Consider the following 22383-nt stretch of genomic DNA (forward strand, 5'->3'; position numbering starts at 1 on the left):
CAATTCAGTATTTTACGAGGAAATACACTGCCGATTGTTTAGAATTTAATTGTTACTGCTGGAAAAACGGTGCCCGAAATAAGTCATGGTATAATATTGTAGACGGTTGGCTTAATTTTAGTGTGGGAAAAAAGTGCCCTTACATTTTACAAATCTTTGGCGAACACATGCTGCCGGCTAAATGAGTTAATTAAACATTAACTTTTACATACATGGACTTAATACAGTGTATTATAGTGCAATAAGTATCTGTTCGATATTTCTTTGTATTCTTTTTCACACAGCTTATTCTATCAATGTTGAGCAAATTCATTTGGAGAGAGTCGTTGTGTGACGGATATTATGATGAAAAATATACTCTGGCAATAGAAAAATGCGAGCTTTGGCAAAACAGCCACATTTTGCAATATTACCGCTAAGTCTATAATAATTATCAAAAATGCTATGTACTCCAAACATCAATAAAGCTTATAAAGACATTATTAAATAGGCTTGGATAAAATTGATACGTTTCTGTATTTTTAAACTCTTGATTAAAATACTGAGCTTGCTAATCTACTTTAAATCCCACTAAATCCGAATAAACTCTAATAAACAAAGCTGACGTGTACGATTATAATTCAAATTAACTTGATGAGCTGATCCATTAAGCCCCGCCCAATGGTATTTTGACGCGCACGCACGCACCCACAGTGTTGCATTGGAAGGGCGCGCGCGCGTGTTGTTGACCACGTGTGCAGTGGGCGAGGCCTCATGAATCGGTCTCAAAATTTAGCCAAATAATTCAGTATTTTACACTCAGAAATGCAAAAATGTATGAACATTGTCAGATCCATTTACTAAAGAGTAGGGCCTACACTGCTGTTATAATGCCAATATTTTTACAGTGCGGCAGCTACCAAAATGTTAAGAAGGTGTTTTAGCTACATGTTTTAGAAAGAAAAAAAACAGTGCCCAAACATTGTCCCTATATTTATATTTGCACCGATTACTGCCATTATATAGTAGAGCGTAAAAAGTGCCTGTACATTTTGTAATTCTTCTGCAAAAAAATACAGGGTGTTAGGTGAGTTGTTTGCATTACATTCAGGAACTTTTTATCACAACAAGAAGTCTCTCTGTTTTTTAAGTTTTTTTTCGCACAGCTTGTTCTAGAAAATGTTACCTGTTTCAATGCAAAAATAAAATTAAAAAATTGTATGTCTTTGCTTATAATGTGCCAATAAACACGATTAAAAAAAAAGCCAAAATTAGTAATATCAGCATCTAGGTCTAATATAATTATTTTAAATATTATATGAATGCTTTAATAGAGAACACTATATCAAATGGATACTTAATTATTTCTGTAACATAAATCCTGACTAAAACACTGAACTTGCTCATCTCCATAATTCTTTAAATCCCACTAAATTCTACAAAAACAATAGAAGCAGAACATTCTCTAAAATGCGATAATTAAAACGTATACAGTATAGGCTTAGAAAACAGTCAGTCTGATATCATTCTTTAAAAAGCATATAATATTCTAATACATGATTAATATATCAAATGGATAAATTATTTTCTTTACTTACTTCCCGATTAAGATACTGAGCTTGATTATGTAAATGATACTAAACTCTACAAAAAGTAAGCTAGTTCAAATGCTCTAAATGCGATTATTCAAACGCTTTTATAAGTATATAATCCTAATCAAATTAATACATATCAATGCAAAAATTGTACATATTTCTGTGACTTTCAAATTCCTTAATTTTGTACAGTCTTTTCCATCATTTTAGAGGGTAACAATTAAATGCCCGAACATTTTGCAATTTTGGTAGAAACAAAATACAGACTGTCGGATGAATGACCATTCATGTTGCAGGGAACCCTTTGCTACAATTTCAAGTTGAGTATCTCTCGTATTACTTTTGTGTACTACCTTTGTTTTCGCAATGCTCACTATAACAACGTGTATTAATGAAAGTCGTTGTGGCACATATTAACTACAACAAAATTCAGAAAATGGTAACTATCTTCGCATAATGTGACAATAAATGCGAGTTTTGATCGTCGAAAACAACAGAAATTAACAACATCATCACTATAGTCTGATACAATTCTTTATACAGCGTATAGGTCTATATAGGCTTAAACAGTATTAACCGTGCTAACTTCCCGATTAAAATACTGAGCTTGCTTATCTACAAAAATACTAAACTATACAAAATCATAAGCTCGTTAAAACGCTATAAAATCTGATAGGCCCCTATACCTAAACGCTAGCCCCGCCCAATGGTATTTCGACCACTCACAGGCGTGATTCATGTCCGACATGCGTGCACGACGCGCACGACGCGCGCGACGCGCACGCGGTACGCACGCGGTACGCACGCTCCTTGAACATGCAGTGTGGCATTCATAGATATAGAATACATGTATATCTATGGTGGCATTGTATTTGAAGAGGCGCACGTGTCGTTGCCAACATTATTGATCGGTCGTTTGAGACATAGATTTTAATATGATCCCTTTTATGATTTCGCAACACCCTACTCATGCACAAAAAATATTATAAAAATTGAAAATATCAGACACGTACACTCAACAAATTGTATTGTATATGAAATCTTTAACAGACGGTGTAATATATTTTTAGCGTAGATTTTTAGCGTAGACTAACTATTGTTTGAGTATACCGATGGTCAAAAAATGATCAGCGCAGCAAATACGCATTATGAGCAAAATTCTGATGATCATAATTTTTGTTGAATATTATTCAATCTTGTGCTCTTGGAAGGAAACACACTACAGCTAACAAATCTGAACACTTCCATTGAAACCTTCTTTGGGGGCAATAATGCTCACTGATGTCATAGTTCAACTTTTCACTAATCAATTATAAAACGAAATGTTGAAATAAATTTTCTAATCCAATTCTTATCCCGTGTAAGTCATTTCTACTTTTTAAAGGCGTCTTATTATTGATTAATACAAAAAATCGTTTCCTTTTTAAGATGCTGTTTCTGATATTATTGTGCTAAAGTTTGTACAAATGAAACCCGTCATGCCCAATCATATTTTTTACGTACAGGGTGTCTTTAAACAAAATCGAACCCTCAAAGCACCCCATTTTTCATGGCCATTGAAAATATATATCGCAAATTTATATACATATTTAGAGAGTATAGTCCATTTTCAACAACGAAAAACTCTTTCCAATGCGTGAAATAGTTATTGAGTTATGGCCAATCGAATAAAAGTACCGGTTTTTCATTTTGTCCGGCGACTGATTTTATCACTGCCGTAATAAGGCAAAAAAAAAAAAAAAACCTCAAATTTTTGTACCAAGGAGCACTAAGGAATGGGGAAATTGCACCAAGGCAAATGATAAAGGGCACCAAGGCAAATTATGGAGGACACCAATGTATAATGAGGACACAAAAAAGCAAAATAGTACCCACCTTGTCTGTACAATAGCTTGAAAAAAACCCCACTCCCCCCCCCCCCAAAAAAAAAAACCCCGCGTCGCCGCATCAGTTCCGGTTGCTTTGTTTCTTGAGGCAAACTTCCAGGAATGTGTAGAGGTATGGATTGATGGAGGAGTTGATGGGAAGGATGAAGACAACGCTCCAGACGAAGACCTCAGGATTATTGTCGACAACCCTAGCCTGGAAGAGAATTCCCATGATAATGACAGGGATCCAACACAGGAAATCTGTCAAAACAATGGCCGCCATCTTGACGGCCATCCGAACCTCGCTTTCATCTCGCGCGCTGTGCCTGCGCACTCGTCTGGCTGACACTTTGACTTTGACAAAGATGGCGACGTAGCATGCCAGAATGAGGCAGAAACTAAACAGATTGACACCCAGGAAGAGAACGATAGCAAAGACCCAGGTAGCGGACTGGCTGGACGGTACCGGTCTGGCGTAGGTCACTTCACCGAATCCTCCAATTTTAACGACTTGCTCCTTGATCTCAAGACCTGTAACGCTGGTCGTCAGCGGCAGACCAATGCATACATCTGAGAGACCGTAAGCCTCAGACGATTCATCCGAAGCCAGAACTGTCGATACCACAGCAAGAATGACCATCAGGAGCCAGACGAAGCCCACAACAATCTTTACTTCTTTGAGAGTCAAACGGAGATTAGTGAAAAACGGGAACACGATAAACATGAATCTCGCGACGCTGATGAGGACTAAGAAAAACACAGACGCTTCGTTGGCAATGATGGAGATGAACCCTGCTGCTTTACAAGCGGCGCTGGTTCGCCACTCGCCAGACACCTCGAAATAACGGGCCCCATAGTGCACATCAGCCCCAGCTATGATCAACATGTACAAGCCCATCAGAGCATCAGCTCCAGCCAGATTGAACACCAAGAAGGAATTAATCATCAGACCAGCACGGTTCCCTGTCTTCTCCCGATACCTCCAAACCATGACAAAGAGATTGCCAACGACTGCGCTGATGCCCAAGATCCACATGAAGGCCTTCAAGACGTAGTTGGGTACCAGCTGATTACAGACAAAGAGTTCGGGAATCTCAAACCATTCCCTGCACCTTTCTTGTAGTTCTGGCGCGAAGAAACAACACAGACGATAATCAGTCACATACCTAAACATAGATACAAAATACAACAACAGAACAGTGAGAACTTCTGAGCAAACTCTTCACGACTTAGCAGGAGGTCGTGGGTTCGAATCTCGCAGGAGTACCTTACCTTCTGAGGTTTATTTTCTGACACGCAAGTACTAGAAGGTATGCAGTGTTTATGTCATTACACAGCGAAGGGAAAAATCAAACTCATTTTACGTCACTCCGACGCATAACTATTATTCAATCAGGAAGTTAAAACGTCAGAAATTGTCCCGTTTTGTTAGATACAAACTTTTATTCCAACTGAGATCTTGTCAGAAAATAATACTGAACACTTTTCAAACAATTGAGATTAAACTTGAACAGTAAGGGGCAGGGAAATATAAAGCATTCAAATGGAATTTTCCTGTTTTTCTGCTCATGCATACCAATAAATAAACATAATTTTGGATTTATTTCTAGACTTGTACTGAATAAACAGTCGAGAATTAGCACACTCACAGAAAAGACAATTGGTCAGCGACGACGTCAAAAGCACCATCTTCTATTATCGGCAGCCTTGGGCTAGAGTCCTTTTCCCAAATTGATCTGGAAATGATAAGAACATTTGGAAGAGACAATGTTACACCACTTTGTTAATACCATGAATTGAAACACGCATTTAAAAAAAACCAAGATAACACTTCTGAAAAAAAACCGTGAATGTGATTTGTAAATACTTACAGTGTTTCTAAATTGTCGAGTCCGGCAAACGCTTCGGCTTCGATTTTTCTCAAGTTTAAATCAAAAATAACACTGAAAAAGAAAAAAAGACGAAAGCATTATGCTCATGTGCCCTCTGAAATTGAATAAATATATATTCATTTGTGTGCTATATATAAAATAAGCAGAACAACAACAACAAAAACAACCAAAAAACAAACAATAAAGACAACAGTGTCCGGAAGTAATCATGTGAAATTCAGATTATGATTCCCTAAGGAAAGACTAAGTTTGTGAAAGTTTAGTCAATACTTACAGCGTGGACAAACTGTCGAGACCTTCAAATGCGTAATTCTTTAAATCTGATTCTTCGTCACTTGTCGCCTGAATAGCCCTAACAAACAACAGGAACATTAGATTGATTAATTCTATCGCTTTATAAGTCAGTAATTTTCGTGCTCCTCAATTGGATAACGCACCTTGCATATTTTAAACGAAATATTAAATATAAAAAGCGTTTTTCAAGGAATGAACTTTCCAAATTGAACTTCAGAATATAATGCCAACCAAATATTTGCGCGTAGTACATCTTAACAAATACATTGAGAAGGGTGATTGGGTACGCTAAAGTAAAGCGATTTTTCGTTCAGAAATCCAGGTTTCGTCCATCACAAGTCGTTAGTATATACGGGAATCCATTAAGGGCTACAATTTTCGGCAGAAATTTGTCGTACGAAATTAAATCGTAAAACAAAACTTACAAGACCTTCAACTGCTTAAGGCTATCCCACTTGAAGGTCCCGTTCTGAAGAGAGCTGACGTTTACCCCGGAAAGATACCTATACACAAACATTTATGAATGTTATTTGTTTATGAGTATTTCGAATTTGGGTATGTCATTTAGGGAGGGGTAAATGACGTCCCTTCCCTCCCATCACCCCAGCTTATGATGTTGCAAGAGCTTGTGCACAGATCATTAAGGTTAAATGCCGAGTTACAATTTGATTGATAAAACATTCACGGTGATTTTATTATGAGGAGTATATTGTGACGTACAGGATGTTTGTGGTATTGTCCAGTTCCGACAGTATATCAATAGCAGGCTGGGGCCATATGCATATTACTCCCAGGTCGTCAACCCCGACGCCACACTGACCACAAAACAAGTCACGGACGTAACAACCCTTTCTGCTAGGAGGAACAGGACAGGACTGGGTTCCTGGTGGACAAACAAATTCAAGAGAAAAGATTAGTGTTAATTCCTACTTAACAAACTGTAACAATTTCTGTTGTCATTTGGTGATGTATTCAACAAAAGTAACTGTTTGTTTTCTGATGTTAACATTCAACTGTACTCGGCACGTTTTTCGAAGATGGTGATGGAGTAATATTCGCCCAATCCATGTTGTTCACAGGCCCAGTTTCATATGGAGATGCTGTATGCACACAAAGAAGCGCTTAACCGTAAAGGGGCCGGGGGGCGGAATGTTTCTTGGGTATGTTTAGGAAGAGTTGCTCTATGCATGTGCCGAGTTTCAAAATTTTTCGTCACTCAATGGTCGAGATCTATTCCGCCCCCCCCCCCCGGCTGAGAGATGGTCAAAATAACCCGGCCCCTTTAGGGTTAAAGCCAAAATCTCATGCAATATCGGTCGAGATGGGTCTAAGCTGGGTTCGGTAAGCGCATAATGTGGCTAAGCAATATAATCAATATTTCATTGACAGGACACCAAACCAGTGAAAATTTAAAAGTCTGCGATGTTTACCAAAACAAATTCATTACCATTATTATATGGCTGATTGCCAGGACACATCTTGCACGCAGACTCATCAAACCTGTCGTATCGCGAAGAACCTGTAACGATGTATGCCAAAGAGTTTGGAAATTGGTGATAGAAATATCAGAAATTCTGAGTGAATTGTGGCTAAGTCTCAAACATGAACCGTTTTGTTCCCAAAGTCAGGGGTACGGGGAAATGGGCCGGGAGAAATAATCGGTTGCAGTTTCATCATAGTCTTTAGTTATTTTTGCAAGACGGCAGATAAATTCAATGTTTTGTACGGTTCTTTTTTATAGTATAATTATAATATAATACTAATTTGGGAGGCAATCATCCTTACTGGCAGCTGAGAAGCTGATTTGCAAAGGACGCGGCTACAAAGTGGTCGGGCTGCAGGCAAGGCATCTTATAGGCGACCCATATTATGACCATGGAGTGTAGCCAGAGATCGAAAGTGTTTGATTTTTGCGGAGGGAGGAAAAGCAAAGAGCCCGGAGAAAAACCCTCGTGGCACAGGAGAGAATCAACGCACAACTCTACTCACATGGTCCGAGCCGGGAACGAACCACAGTGGTGAGCTGAGAGGCGAGCGCTTTACGCACTAGCCACCCATGCCGCCCCCCAAAAACAGGGAATTTACGAATAATTGTTTCTTTCTTCTCAGTTTTACGGAACTATTTAATACATTTTGGACTGCTGGAAGTTTGTACTTAAGCTCCAAATCGGTATTTCCTGTTTCTCACCACAAAAAAAACGAATGGGGATAACCCTGTAGCCTATTCCCCTGATCAAAAAGTGTGGGGGTGTATACCCCTTGGATTTACGCCCATGTAGATAAGTAAAATAACGTAGAATTTACTGCATTACTTTATTACTTACAATTTGCACTGTCCGATGAATCCTTACAGTGCGGGATTCCATCACATCGTGAACCATTACCCAGACAAGTTACGCCCTCAGCTTCATTCACACACCGGAAATCATCTCTTCTGCAAAATCCTAACAAATGAAAATTTTTTTTACCAATAACATTTGTGACAATTACTATAGAGCCCCGATATATTCAGGAATCCTTTTCCAGAAAAATGTTCATTCAGAATTTTCTGAATTACTCTAAACGATCTCAAACTTACATTAATTTTGTCGAAACTCTTGGGGAAAAAATATGGCATTACTTTCGAGTCCATCACAAGCCCATCCACACACTGACAACGGAATGCCAATGTCAAAGTTGAATCGAAAAGCCCAAGTTCTTAAGACGAAATGACCCGATATTTTCCTGTGGATAATCTCCAGATTGAAACTGGAGACAAGACAATTTTGAGTGAAATCACTTTGATTTGATATATTTTGAAAAAAATAGCTTAAATCGAAAATCAAGTGCAAATTCGATGTTTTTTGATTAGATGAATCGCACACTAAATCACAACGTCGGTAGTTTCAGTTGGATAGAAATGTATTTTTGTTTTAAATGCAATCCTTGCAAATGCACCTCTGTGTTCCAGTTTATACCTTTTCTCAACTTTCAGTTTGCCATTTTCAAAGTTATTTTGGTGCCTTTTTGATCTTTATGCTGATGTGATCGCCACATTCATGAGCAGAAGTTTGATGTCATTTCAGGCAGAAACCTCAATGTTACAGCTATTTAAGTACCAAAAGTTGCCAAAATGTTGGATATTTCGCTGTCGTAAATTTTCTTCTCTTTGGTGATTCGTTTTTTGTTTCATTACATGGCTGTAAACCAATGAGCAAACTTTGTTCACCATTTTTTTTTCAATGAACACGTTTTAGGGTTCACAGTTTGAACAGAAAACACCTAAACGGAACAGCTAGTGTCTTCCTGAAATGACATCACAGAAACAGCGCCCTCAGCTGTCCGGAACAGCATGGAACATTTTAAATGTTTAAAGAAGTGTGCTCATTGATAAAACAGACCAAAAAGGGATGTCAAATAGTTTTCTTTCATTTAAAACGAGTAGAAAGTTGCACAGAACTTTGTTCCTCAGAAAATTTCACTTCCTAGGCCCTTTAAGATAGTGAATTTTCACTCTTTCGCAACAAGAGGGCAGTGATGACTTGGCTTCAGCCCCCCCCCCTGCCAAAACCCACCGTTTTCTTTCACCAATGCTGACGGTCCTTCTTGCCTCACTGTCACCGAAAACCCTCGGCAGGACGAGACGTGAAAACTCTGAAATCTCAACCAGGCCTCGTTTTCGTTTGACGCGACTCGAGCCCCTCCAACACCTGTCAAATTCCCGGCGAAAGTGGCAATGATGTTGTCACCCGTGAGGGAGGCAAAGTCCGTCGCATCGATCCCGTTGCCAATTTGCAGTAGGTCATTTTCCGCGACCTCCATCACATCGAAGTCGAAAGTCACCCTGGATCCCCTGTCGACTCGGATCAGCCAGACGCTGAGAGTTTCGTCTGGGTAGAGGCCATGGGTGAAATTTGGGGACTGGAACGACCACTCGGGGGCCTCCTTGGTCAACGAAATCAGATGCATAGCATCGGGAATTTGAGCTAGAGGATAATCACGACAAAAAATGTCATTGATGACAGATTGACTCTGACCTTTTTGGCTAGGCTACCGTGACTCTAGCCGGCTTTTTAGTGTGAGTGACGAGACTGTGAATGTCGAGACAATTAACAAAGCGACTTTCGCATTGAAATAGTCTCCACTCAATTCGCCTATCGACTTCGTCGTTCTGTCGAAATATTCCTATTAGTCTTATCTCGTGAGGCTTGCCAGTCGCGAAGAACACATCGTACTCATTACATGACAGATGTCTTTAAAACAATACATGGCAGATATGTCTATAAAATGTCCAACCGTTATATCACATCTCGATTTTGATCTTATTAAAACTCTTTTATCCATTTCTTGGATGAGTTCAAATTGTCATGAACACAACAATGAACATTGTCATGTTCAACATCCATGATCGCCATGTGACCCAATCGGATCGGAATGTGTATTGTATGTTCTGCTTCACATGTCACTGCCTCGAGTTCATTTTGGTCATACATTCAATGAAATTTTGGCTATACAAAGTAGAACTGCGGGATAAAGATTTGCATTATTTGCTCATGCACCATTGATTTTTGTTTACCAGTTAACTCAAATCCATGAGCGGCATTTCTATTTCACTTGTCATTTTGTCCAGCTATTATTTGGACAAATTTGGAGTATTTTATTGCCCCTTTTGCAGCACTAAGTTCCCCTGATCACAACGACGAAAAACGCACGTAATGAACTACAAGGGTACAATATTTGTTTTCTGTTTGACATGAAGTCGGTGTCAGTATCTGAGAATGTTTCCGTGTTCATCCATACAGCTTGTTTGTATCGAAAGTATGGTGAGGGCCCAAATTGTCCACAAAACCGACCTAACTTCAAACCGGGAAATATAACTGGTTTTATTCCAAGTCCAAAATGAACACTCATTTTGTTTTTATGTTTTACGTTATCAAGGACGTATGGACTCCATAAATATAGAAACTGAACATGACGCTGGTACATGTACTTATTTTAGTGGTCCTAATTAGTGACAGAATATACATCGTAATATGCTACAATATGCCCAGAAAATGTTGTGCTTTTAAAAATGAAAATACGGTATCCAAAGAACTGAACTAGTACCCTTTTTCAGAGTTCCTTATACCTGCACGATGGAATTAAAAAAAAAACCTTAAACGTCTTAATGTGTTATTGAATAAAGGTCGAAATGCTACATCCGTCTGAGATATACACGGCATGTTACTGCCACTTTTGGCGGACATTTTCACTGTTGAATTTGACAATGTTCAAGTATTTCTTCCAAAATAACTGCAGTGTTCCATACAAGACACCCCCTCAAAAATATCCCCACCCCCAAAAGAGGGACAAACCTCACCGGGGTGAAATGCCTTCTGCCCACCTCCCTACACACATTGGATAAGTCACTAGTTACAACCAAAGAAAAACAAACAACAAACAAACAAACAAACACCCCAACAAACAGCCCCAACAGCCTAACTGACAAACAAAAAACATACCCAAACAAGAAAAGACAGAATAAAGAGAATTTGTTTTTGTTATGGATCACACCATTAATATGCGAACCTTTCTCGAAATTTTAGGAAATTTACCTCGGAAACTTCTGTAAATGTACATCCCCAAAATTAAAAAAACCCTAAAAAACAGATAAATAGAAAGGTATCTTACCTTTACCGTAGTGTACATATAGAAGAAGGTACAGTGTCCACAAAGAGACACGGCAAATGAAAGAGTTTCTCTTTTTATCACACCCAGCAGCCGCAACAGTCATCATCACTAAGACTTAATGGCGGTTTAGTAAAAGACAAACCGTTTCACCAATAGTTAACGTGAGCTTTAGGAGCTTTTTCAAACACGATCGTCATATCTCATTTCGCTACAAATAAAGGAACATTTTTGGAAGAATACCTGTTTATATAGTGAGGGGTAAACATAGTACATTGACGTAAAAGGGGAGCCCCAAATAAAAGAGGAATGTTTGCCATTGTCCCCGACCATTCGGCATTGTTGCCCTTACAGTTCACGGCACTATTTTGACGATTTCGCAATCGGTGCGCTTTCAGTAAACATTTCGGTAAGGCCGCATTTGTAAATTTCCGGGAGATATATTTTTAGATAAACAAATAGTGAATAAATCCCCCAATAGGCGAAAATAAACCGTGCCAAACTGTCATTAAAATATCAATTTATTTTTGGGTTAATCGGGAGGGCGCTCTTGTCATTTTTTGACTTATGAATTGGGCTTTCACATCCTAGATTTTGAACACGCTACATGCAGAAGTTCTTAAAAAATAAGGGTTACCATTTGGGTTTCTTTTTTTACTCGACCTGTATAAACTCTGATAGCACGGACCCATTTCAGTAATTGTTATTCATTTCCACCTAAATTCTCATATTAACTGTACATGTGGGGCAATGTCCCAAAATTGAGAAAATGCCAAAATGAGACATTATAGTTTAGGAGGAAAATATATCAATAATTAAGTCATTTCTTTTTGATTTTATGTCATCTTGGCTTGAAGTTATGGACAGTCACATCTCAGTAGCCTGTTGTTGTGTTTTAATAATATATTTTTTTCAGGCTAGTGACATGAACAACTCGTAGCGATGAGCGAGGCTGCTACGCCTAAACTCTTGATCGGGTTCCTGGATTCAATTCTCATAGGGATTTTCCTCGTGTGGAGACGAGGTACTAGACGAGTTGCCTCTCTCATGTTCGTTCATCACAACCATCTCGAAATCTGTCTGGCATGCCTGGCTTCGCATTGCATGGCGGGTCGGCATCCTGGATAAAAAAAAGATTTTACTAATCATCTGAATGAAATAAAAATATATTTTAGGGTACTCGTCCTTGCTCTCTGTTATCTAAAAAAAAACCCGTAACGAAGCAATTTAATCAAGAAAACTTGACAACCAAACAAACAAACCCCTATAAAAAAGTGCCGTTGTACAAATGTAATGCTATATGTAAATAGTGATAGCTGCACATCAGACTTAATTATAAAGCTGAAAATTATGTGCCTACATGTAAAAGAAAGATTAAAGTACAGTTGGTTAATTTAAGTAATATCGTCCACAAACAGACAATGTAGTATAAGCTGCACATACATGAAATGTTTTAATAATAATAATAATAGAAAATAAATAAATAAATGAACAATACCTTTAGGATAAGGCTCGTTATTTGAATCATAATAATGCGTACTTACAGATACTCATCAGGCCTTTGCGCAGAGTGGTGTGTGGGTACATGCACTCTCGCCTCTGGTTCGGTTGTCAATTGAGCATTCCCAGTTGGGCGATATGTAGCATTCTCAATTGGGCGAAAGGCAACATTGATGTAGATTCCTTCATTTTCGACTGTCGGATAAGCCCTCACTAGCTCTCTGTCTCTAAAAACAGGCATGACTAATTTGTTCCTCCGCCTTAAGGGTAAAACATAACAGAAAAGGTGCTGTGAGTTTACATTGTTTTAAGACGTTCGTTCGTTAAATTTGGTCGATCCGTCCGGCTGTCTGTCTTTACATCTGCACAGCCGTATTAGTCCTTGTAATGCTATAATGATTCACACTGAGTCTTAAACTTTTTAAATTCCACACAACCCTCATCAATTAAATGCAATAACACAAAACCCTCATTAAGTAAATGCAATTTGGTCATAGACAGAGTCCTTGTACCTTTTCCTTTCATTAATGATGATTGCAAGGAGAAAGACCACAAACAGTACCAGGAACAGAGCCAAAATGGACATGAGGATGGAGAGTAGATCTGTAAAACGAGAATCAACAACGGATAAATTTGTCCAATCTCTGAGATATTTAGTCTTGCGCACGGTCCGCTGTCTTATTTTGGTGAGTTTGATGTATTTTCTTAGTGATTGTCAGGGTGGTGTTACCTTTTTGTTGGTTCAACAGGGCCATCCTTTAAAGTCCTGTTTGCACCTGTCTCACTGACTAACACACTACCTGACTGTTACTTATGACCGGGCAGTACTATCATATAGGAGTACCCCTCAAAGCCAATGAATGGGCTCAATCCGGCCCAGAAATTATTGCATGAAAATACCTTCAGTAAATAACTATTCATAATCAATAATTGGCCATCAGCCCTGTATGGGGACTGCTTGACAAGGCTTGTTTTGTCTTGTTTTCAATTGAAGTCTCTCTTGTATGTAGGATTTATGTTATGTGAGCAATTTGTGGTACCATTTTAATGCATCGGATAAAATGGGTTGTATCGCAAATTGACAGTCGTGGCCTACCTGGTATACAAGATCCCGCTGCTTCAAATTCTCCAGTTTCGCCATTGCATGTTATGTTGTATTCATCGACCAGAGTTTGAAAGCCTCTATTACACAAGGTGGTGACAGTTGTACCATCGTCAAAGCATTTGTCGGTCACGTCGCTGTCGATGTTGACTGTGAAGCTGATTGTATTGCTGATGATGGCACACTGCGACTCATTACACTGTGCCATTGCACCCCCTAAACCAAGAAAGGACAGAAAATAAAACCACAGTCGTCAACGTCCTAAACCATCCACAGTCCTCGGAAGTTAGGTAACAGGTACAAAAATAACATGGAATCAACAAATGCCTTTGCAATAGTTCATTTTTAATCGCTTGGGACTTGACTTGAAATTGGATCACTTGTGATTGATTGGTGACGTGGTGACTTGTGACCGACACTGGTATAACACAACACAATATATTCAATTCAGTAATGGTTTATTAATATCCACCTTTAGCGGCACAAGGGCAAATTGCGGTTGGATTAACAATAGCATAATAAACAAGACAATGTCAGACATGAAACAAAATATCGAATCATTTTGTGATTGATTTGTGATGTGTCATTGTGCTTCGACTACTCTTACCAACGAGAAATAGTCAAAGTGGGCAGTGGTAATCTCTTGTAATTTTATTGTTTTTGAAAAATACGGCAATTCGAATGAAAAGAGTCCATAAATGGAGTGTGACCACCAGTTTTGTTTTTCTTACAGACGGGCCTCAGGAACTTTAAAAAATGAATTAATTTACATGTTATTATGACTACTGCATAGACTGTGCTTTTAATTAGATTCTACACCCTTACAGAATGTGCTGTTATTTTGAGAAGCATGGCTCCCTCTGTAACTACTGAAAACTGTTCCTGTAGTTTTAATTAATACACGTCAAAGTTACTCTCACTAAAATTCAAAGTCTCAGAGGAAGTATGGTATAATAAAAAACATGACTTCGTTATCTAATAATATCAGTAATCAAAGTAGAATGATACCATTAAAGAGGTAATTTTCACAGTCAAGCCGCGTTCTTTGTTTAAAGTTAGATAACTCCAAATGACACAAAATGTTGCTGGTTTAATAATTGTAAGCGTTTATGTTATCAGCGTATATACACCACCATTGTGGTTCTAGTTTTGCTCACCCGCTGATAGGCAGAACAAGCCCAGCACAATGTAAACAGAAATCCGTATGAACTTGAAGCCCCTGTGATCAATATACTTCCATGCCAGCCGACCAATCGCTTTCGTTTGATTGGGTTACGTAGCTACAGGGTCTAATCCAAGATGGCTACCAGGATTCATTTGTGTCGATACTGTATATACAGTGTGACGATAACCAGCTTTACTGCCGGCTCATACTAGTTCAACTTTATGCTGAGTTATGTTTCCTCGTTGTTGCCCGAACTGGTATTAAATTTGAAGCTCGCTGGGAGCGAGGGATAGGGTCAACTGTACATGACGTCGGTGGAAAGTCTACGGGGGTGGGCATTGTCAACATGTTCTTTTCGTTTTTCCCCCAAACAAGTCTTGTTATGTAAATGATGTCACAATGTCTGTCTAGTTATTTTTGCTGTGAAGAAAAAAAACCTGCACCTTTATCATAGCTGTAGTCAGAACATGATGGTTGATGTTTTATTTTTGATCCAAAGTTGACGCTTCTTTTGTTCTCTCTGTTATTTAAACGGAATTGGACCCCAATCTCGGATAAAATGTGTAATGTCGTAAAAATTAATGTCGGAAGTTATATTTTTTCCCCAAAAACCAACGCTGCTGTTTAGTGAAACCGGACGTAGCACATTTCTTTTTTACTCCTCATTTTTTTCTGTCATTTAACAACACTAATGACATGAATCAAAACCGTCCAAACATTAACAGCAGCATAATAAACCAAACTTGTGGAACATCTGTTTTTAAGCATTTTTATTTTATTCACGTTTGAAATACTTAAAGATAGCTAACAACCATCAACATTGACAACGGACAAAAACAACACACGACTTGAAGTGCATCGTTTTATATTGAAAATTATGTAAAAAATTATCACTTACATCTAAAAAGTAAATGCAACTCTATTTTCTTCTGGTAAATTATTCCTTGCAAGAAGCATAAAGTTTCAACTGTTTAAAGTTTAAAGTTCCAGAAAGGAAGGAGCGAGGAACAACTGGTTTCCATTTAAAAACGTGCAACAGAGACTCCATGCCTTTTCCTATTTTTACTCCTTTTACAAAATCTCAGTTCACTAATACACAAAAGCAGATTCAGCTTTTTAAAACATATTTTTAATGGCTTCTACGCTACAGACTTTTGTCTGAATTCAGACTTTTTGAATCTGAGAGAAAGACATTATCAGTATAGAAAGAAATACCTTTCAGGCCTTTCATTCAATTTTCAGACTTTTTTAAATTGACAATCTCATCCCTGCAATGCCATTAATTTTATACATTTTTAACACTTGGAAAAGTAAGGTACTTAAATGGCTAACAACAATAAAGGTTTGGATGAGCTTTTTATAGCCACAATTATACTGATCAGTCTGATGACGAAAGCTTTTTGCTCATTTTTTATGAATCAGTTTTAGCTACGAAAGCTTAACTTTTATTCTGGTAAGCCATTTTATTAAGTGCAAACTTACTTTTCAATGTGTTTTTTGTCTGACTAACGCGGTTGTCCACCAATTATATATATATGTATTTTAAGTTAAAGCGGGCATTAGACAGACACAAATTGGATTGGTCAGGTTTTAGCAAAACAGCCTGACCATAAACACAAATTATTATGATTCAGTTAGAACCCTTGATTCTGGTAGATATTGTCATCGTATCGCGTGTCCCGATTGGGTACCACCCCTTCCTCCTCGTCATCAGTGAAATCGTCTTCGAATTGATCAGGATCTTCGACGTGCCCATTTGGTTCTCCCCGCCGGCCGTTTGCGGCCTCAGGATCAGCCTTAGCGCGTGCGCGTTTCTTCTTTTCTTTCTTGACCTTTGACACGTTGTGCTGCTTGCGCTTTCTCGGAGTGCACCTGAGATAAAAATAAAATAGCATTTAAGATGTTGTCTTAAGGGTGACATACAAATGTTATCAGTAGTCTGTTGCAGTAGCTAACATCCTATTAGAATCAAATAATTATGAATAGAGGGCGCTGTCGTGAACGCCCAAAACTGTGTATGAACAATAGAGGGCGTTTTATTGATGAGTTATGAAATTCGGAGAATTGAATCTAACCTCCAGTTATAAAAACACAGGAAGCAGAGGAAAAAGATCAAAATCGCTACCATCGACGCACTGGCGGCTACGAAAACGGTAAATAGATCTGTAAAGAAAATTGCAAGAAAATATCATATTTGAAATTTAGTTTTAACAGGGAAAAGGCAAATCATGGAGCTATAAACACACGGCTCCATGGGCAAACATTAGACGAAGATACAACAGATAAAAAAAGAAGATAATGATTTTGTTTTTAATGGACTTGTTTTTAGTCTAGGATGATTTAAATCACCAAACATTGAGTGCTTATAGGCACTAATGCTGCATCATCTCGAATTAAAACCGGAGTCAAATCCAAAAGTAAAATGCGAAAACTCAGTTCAGTTTACCTATTCTACAACCGCTGTCTGGTGTCCAGACTCCATCACTACACTTTGCTGTGTAATTATCGCCACTCAGTCGAAATCCTGGATTGCAGAGTAAAAGGACTGCTCGGCCGGAATCGTAACACGTGTCTGGGGACGTTGATTGGGTGCTTAATGTCGATGGAGGGCGCTCACACATGCCGGAAGAGCATTGCGACTGCGCAATCACTAACACTAAACAGTGAGAAAAAATGACAGAAAAAGAGCAAAATGATAAATTAACTTTCATAATAGAATTAACCTAGCGAAAAAAAAAATCCCAAAACTCAAAAAGATCACTAGGATGGGTCTGAAATGATGAATATGTATGTGGATATGAAAATGAAATAAAATGTGATGATAGGCAATCAACGAGGATTTAGCCTGACAGATATTCTGTTTAATTTCGAATTAGAAAACTGTATGAGGGCCAGGTAAAAGTAGTTCTTCACGTCAAATTATAAACAAGGAAAATCTGCAGACTTTGCAAAGAGACTTGCATATGCCTTGAAACTGCCAAAAAACAAATTTGCTGAAAACAGAAAGGCTTTGCTAACCCGTAAATATTTGGAAGTGGTTCTCAAGCTAATTTAAAAAAAAAATTCGACGTAAACTTGCTGTTGTTCAGTACTCTTTTGCTTCTCAGCGGCTTCATTGTGATGGCGATCTTCCACAGACAAATATAAAAGCTGGGTTTTTTTCATCACCATTTATTCTTTACATCTGTAACAGAAATTTGAGGCTTCTTGGATGTCACATTAAAGTAGGCAACAAACAAGGAATTTTCTTTCAACGGCAACAGGTTTAAACAGAGACGGAAAGTCTGATAAAGTACCTTGCTCAAGGACACAGGTGCCATAATTAATTGGGTGCACAGGTGCCATAATGAATTGGGTGTGGTTGGAAAACACATTCATCCTTAATGTCTCGAGTGTATTAATGCATGCTTAATGTGGTCCTTAGTCCACAACATGTCGTTCCATTAAAACTCTTACTCCACAGCTAATGACACATTATCGAATGCAACAGAACCATTACAACTGCAATAAAATACCTCGACACGCCCATAAAGCAATTGAGCCGATTCTAGATACATGTATAACATGGAGGCCAACGGGTATGCACTAAGTAATTGAGGTGCTTGTGAACGGAGCAAATCACTATAGATGATAAAGATCGAAGAAAAGGAAACAACCTGTATGGCAGATATCCACGGACCAATGTCGTTTGCATAACGACAATTTCGGTTATTATGAAGGACAAACTGAACACTTATCTGAAAGCTTACTATCGGTAAAGAGTAGTCTTAGGTAACGGACGCCACGGGAAGTAATTCTATCTGGCATGCAATCATTTTTTTAAAATGAAAACAAACATCATCAAGAATTTGCTCTTTGACTTTCTTAAGCTGCTGATCCCCCTCCCCAATTGTTGACAAGAAATCGTCGCTCCTGATTAGAAAATAGAGTGATGTTCCCACCAACAATATTCAAAGGGCAGTGTTCGTGTAGCAGTTTAATAAACGGAAGTGCGTGTCTTTTGGGGTATATATAATTATTATGCACAGAACTTTGAGCAGTGAGTGGGCTCATGTTCACCATGCCAAATCACTCAATTTTGTCAACAGATGTTAAGTTATAGGGAAGTGAAAATCACGCCTAGCAGAAAAGAAAATAGATGAATTGTTGTAATTATATTTTGAGAGGAAACCACTGAATATCCCCATGGATTGTTGTTTCAGTTAACCCGGAAACGAAACTTCCCCTACCAATCAAAAATAACTTATAATTATTTATTTCCTCAAGTGTATCAATTGATTATTTTAACTACAATGAAAATACTGTAAAAGCTGTTTCCAAATTGAAATTTGACATGTTGCTGATGACTGGGATTCCACCATTTAATTGTGTGTCTAAAACCATAAAAGTTCCTGAAATCATCTGTACTTGTTTTTAATGTTTACCATTTTTTTCTTACACCGTTTCGTAACTGGGAGGTACACTGAGAGGAAAATAATCACAACTTTTTATCTGATTTTTCAGAAGTAGTCATGAGGCGATTTCAGCAATGGCTATTTTGCTTCCTTCATTGTCAAATAGCTACAAAGTGTGAAATCCAATAACAGACATGGCCACTAAACAACCAAATGAACTTACCCGATTCCTGCAACAAAAGTCCAAGGTGAAACCAGAGAAGTGTGACAAACCCAGCTGGATTCCACGGGGCAAATGCTCGCCCAGCCCCGGTCCGTGCTGTTGGCATGGCTCGCTTCGTGCGACCTCTTCGTGTCGTCAAATTTACCACAAAAAATGTCTGGTGTTCCGATGTGCAGTATTGAAAATGTTCACGACAGTTTGCTCACCATCAATTTCATAAGTACCGAATCTCAGATTTTTGGATCCAAATAAATGCATGTGTGCTTATTCGAGTGTCTATTGACTTGGCAATTGTCCGTGTAGTGACGGTGTGCATGTACATGTACATGTACATTGTACATGTACGCTTCCTCGACCCATGTAAAACACGGTGAGCCACGTTCACGCGCATGCGCGCACAATTTTTCACTCACACAATGAATAACAATAGCCTAATAAAAACACGTCCGTACTTCCCATTTTGCAAAACGAAAATGTCTATTCATGGCAGAAAGGTTGACAGTTCGGTTTTTGTGTGGGATTGTTACAGTGGTGTCGTCGTCACAAACCACATTTTCTGTGTCTAGGCCATTTGATTAACTGATCGAACTGGGAAGTGACAGAACTACAAATGCAGTAAAAATCACAACCAGCGGTTCCGTATTGTTTTTAAGGTGAACTGTCCGTACTGTTTTTGATTTTTAACCCTAACAAAAGTTCCTTTTTTTTTACCCCAAGCAATACAAAACAGTATAGGGTTGCAGACGCCAAAATCAGAACTAAAGTAATTTTTCTTTAAAAATACAAAATTCGTCAGGAGAAAAACCAATTTTTTTTTTAAAGCATCTTTATTAAAGCCAAGGCCATCGGCATTTCCGACAGCTTTTGTGTGCATTTCTATTACTTGTGATGTCTTTGTTTTAATAAGGCATAATTTGTTTGTTTTAGTGGAGTCAAAAGTGGAATGCGATAATTAGCACCTCATCTGCATATAAAGGACGAGTTTCGAGGCCTATAATGCAGAGCCGTCGTGCATCAGGGAAACCAACAGGCAGGAAATGTGAAGTAGGCCTACAGTACGACACAAGGACATCGAGAAAAACAATGAAAGTGAAAGCTGGTATTATGTTGGGCATTCCCTTGTTGTCCCATAGCGAAGCACGTGATTCGAAAGTCATTATTTCATGACAGCGCACAATTTAAGCAGTGTGCAGTCAAACCTTCTAGTTTCCATTTGAACCAAACGCCTGGCCCTTATGGTTGGCACAACTGAATTCAGCACAACAAATTCTCAACAACAACAAAAGAAGGAAAACAGATTACCATCCTCCATGTTAGTTGAAAGATTACCTCCCAAGAATCCTCATGGGCGTAAACTACCGTGGAGTGGGGTGGGGTACCGGGGTGGGTATACATGTATATCCCTCTATATTCAATGGCACAATATTTCTGCCCGGCCCAGCTTCACTTAAGTTAAGTATAAAACGACACTACATTAAGTCTGAAATTCTCGTGCCAAATTCAAAGTGGTAGCGGCTTTGTGGAATATTTTTCTTTCCTGAGCTTATATAGATCGGTCCGACTTTCAATTATTTGTTTTTAGAAATTTTTAGATTTTTAGATATAAGGACAAAGCGAAGCTTCATATATTTAAAATTCGAGAGTCAATTCAAGATGTGCTGGTGGCCTGGAGGTAAGACAGGGAACTTCTGTTCCCGCGACCCGGGTTCGAATCCCGAGGGCGGTTTTTATTTTCGATTTCTTTAGGGTTTTCTAAGGGTTTTAATTATAGGAAGTGTGATTTTCACTGGGGGACCCAGGTAGCGAACCCGGTAGAGGTGCCGACGGGTAAGCCGGCGCCCCTGGTTCGAGTCCCGGCCGCCGCAACTCGGACTGGCTGCAGGGAAACCTGCGGCCAGTCCGAGTTTTGTATCGCGTGTCTACCCCAACTATATAAAATAAAATAAAATAAAACAGAATTTTACTCTTTTTTAATTAAATAAGTATAAGTCAAAAGATGTAAAATGTCGTACTGTGGTTCTGCCGGGACTCGAACCCGCAACCTCCGGCGTGAGGGTCAAGAGTGCCCACCGCTAGGCCAACACGCTCTTCTTACTATGAAGTGTTCGGAGGTAATATATAAATATTCAGGTTTGTATGAGTTATTAAAAAAAAAGTACTAAGTCCACGCGCATGCGCTCTTGCATATGTCTTTTCGAATGATTGGATGGCCAAGTCAGGGCGCATGCGCATATAGCAGCGTCATATTACACACATATGTATCCGCTGTGCTTCCATAATATACATGTACATTTTGATATAAGTTTGGATGGCTAATAGTTTAAGTCAGCGCGCACGCCAAAAAAAAAAATCTTATGCGCAAATGCTACTTTGGTTGTTAAGCCTATGTCTGAGAACTTAAATTTTGCAGAACTTATTTTTTGGGAACTTAATCATATCTGGCTTTCGAGAATATTTTCTTCATGTTTAATTTTGCTCAAATCTTAAAATTTATTGTCTGGAAAATAAAACGGTTGACAACTCTCTTAGTTTAGGAACAATACAAACTGATGTTTCTACAAATAAAAATAATCAGCTATTACGATTCGTTTGCTTTTTACTAAGACATTGTTTTGCCACAAAAAAACCAACACGGTCCCGTTTTTTCGTTTAAACGAAATCCATCCCTTGGTGAAAAGAAATAATAAAATTAAGTAAATAAATATAAAAGTTTGCAACTTATGCA

The 22383-nt window shown here is 38.5% G+C and overlaps 2 protein-coding genes and 1 pseudogene across 2 annotated transcripts; all 3 read right to left on the minus strand.

Annotated features, from left to right (window-relative positions):
- Positions 1-3521: 3521 nt before the first annotated feature.
- On the minus strand, positions 3522-10228 carry LOC119728131 (G-protein coupled receptor GRL101-like). The gene is made up of 10 exons (XM_038200207.1): positions 10222-10228; positions 9183-9593; positions 7953-8072; positions 7076-7147; positions 6349-6511; positions 6054-6131; positions 5609-5686; positions 5314-5385; positions 5092-5178; positions 3522-4608 (listed from the first exon to the last, which is right to left on the minus strand). The coding sequence occupies exons 1-10, from the start codon at positions 10226-10228 to the stop codon at positions 3522-3524; spliced, it is 2175 nt and encodes a 724-aa protein (XP_038056135.1).
- A 1958-nt stretch (positions 10229-12186) lies between these two features.
- LOC119728132 lies at positions 12187-14179 on the minus strand (annotated as a pseudogene).
- A 1615-nt stretch (positions 14180-15794) lies between these two features.
- On the minus strand, positions 15795-20105 carry LOC119729246. Its single transcript, XM_038201834.1, has 4 exons — positions 19659-20105; positions 17488-17697; positions 17117-17204; positions 15795-16913 (listed from the first exon to the last, which is right to left on the minus strand). The coding sequence occupies exons 1-4, from the start codon at positions 19762-19764 to the stop codon at positions 16676-16678; spliced, it is 642 nt and encodes a 213-aa protein (XP_038057762.1). The 5' UTR covers positions 19765-20105; the 3' UTR covers positions 15795-16675.
- Positions 20106-22383: the final 2278 nt, after the last annotated feature.

Source organism: Patiria miniata, unplaced genomic scaffold (assembly GCF_015706575.1).
Source record: "Patiria miniata isolate m_02_andy unplaced genomic scaffold, ASM1570657v1 HiC_scaffold_20, whole genome shotgun sequence".
Classification (NCBI taxonomy): Eukaryota; Metazoa; Echinodermata; class Asteroidea; order Valvatida; family Asterinidae; genus Patiria; species Patiria miniata.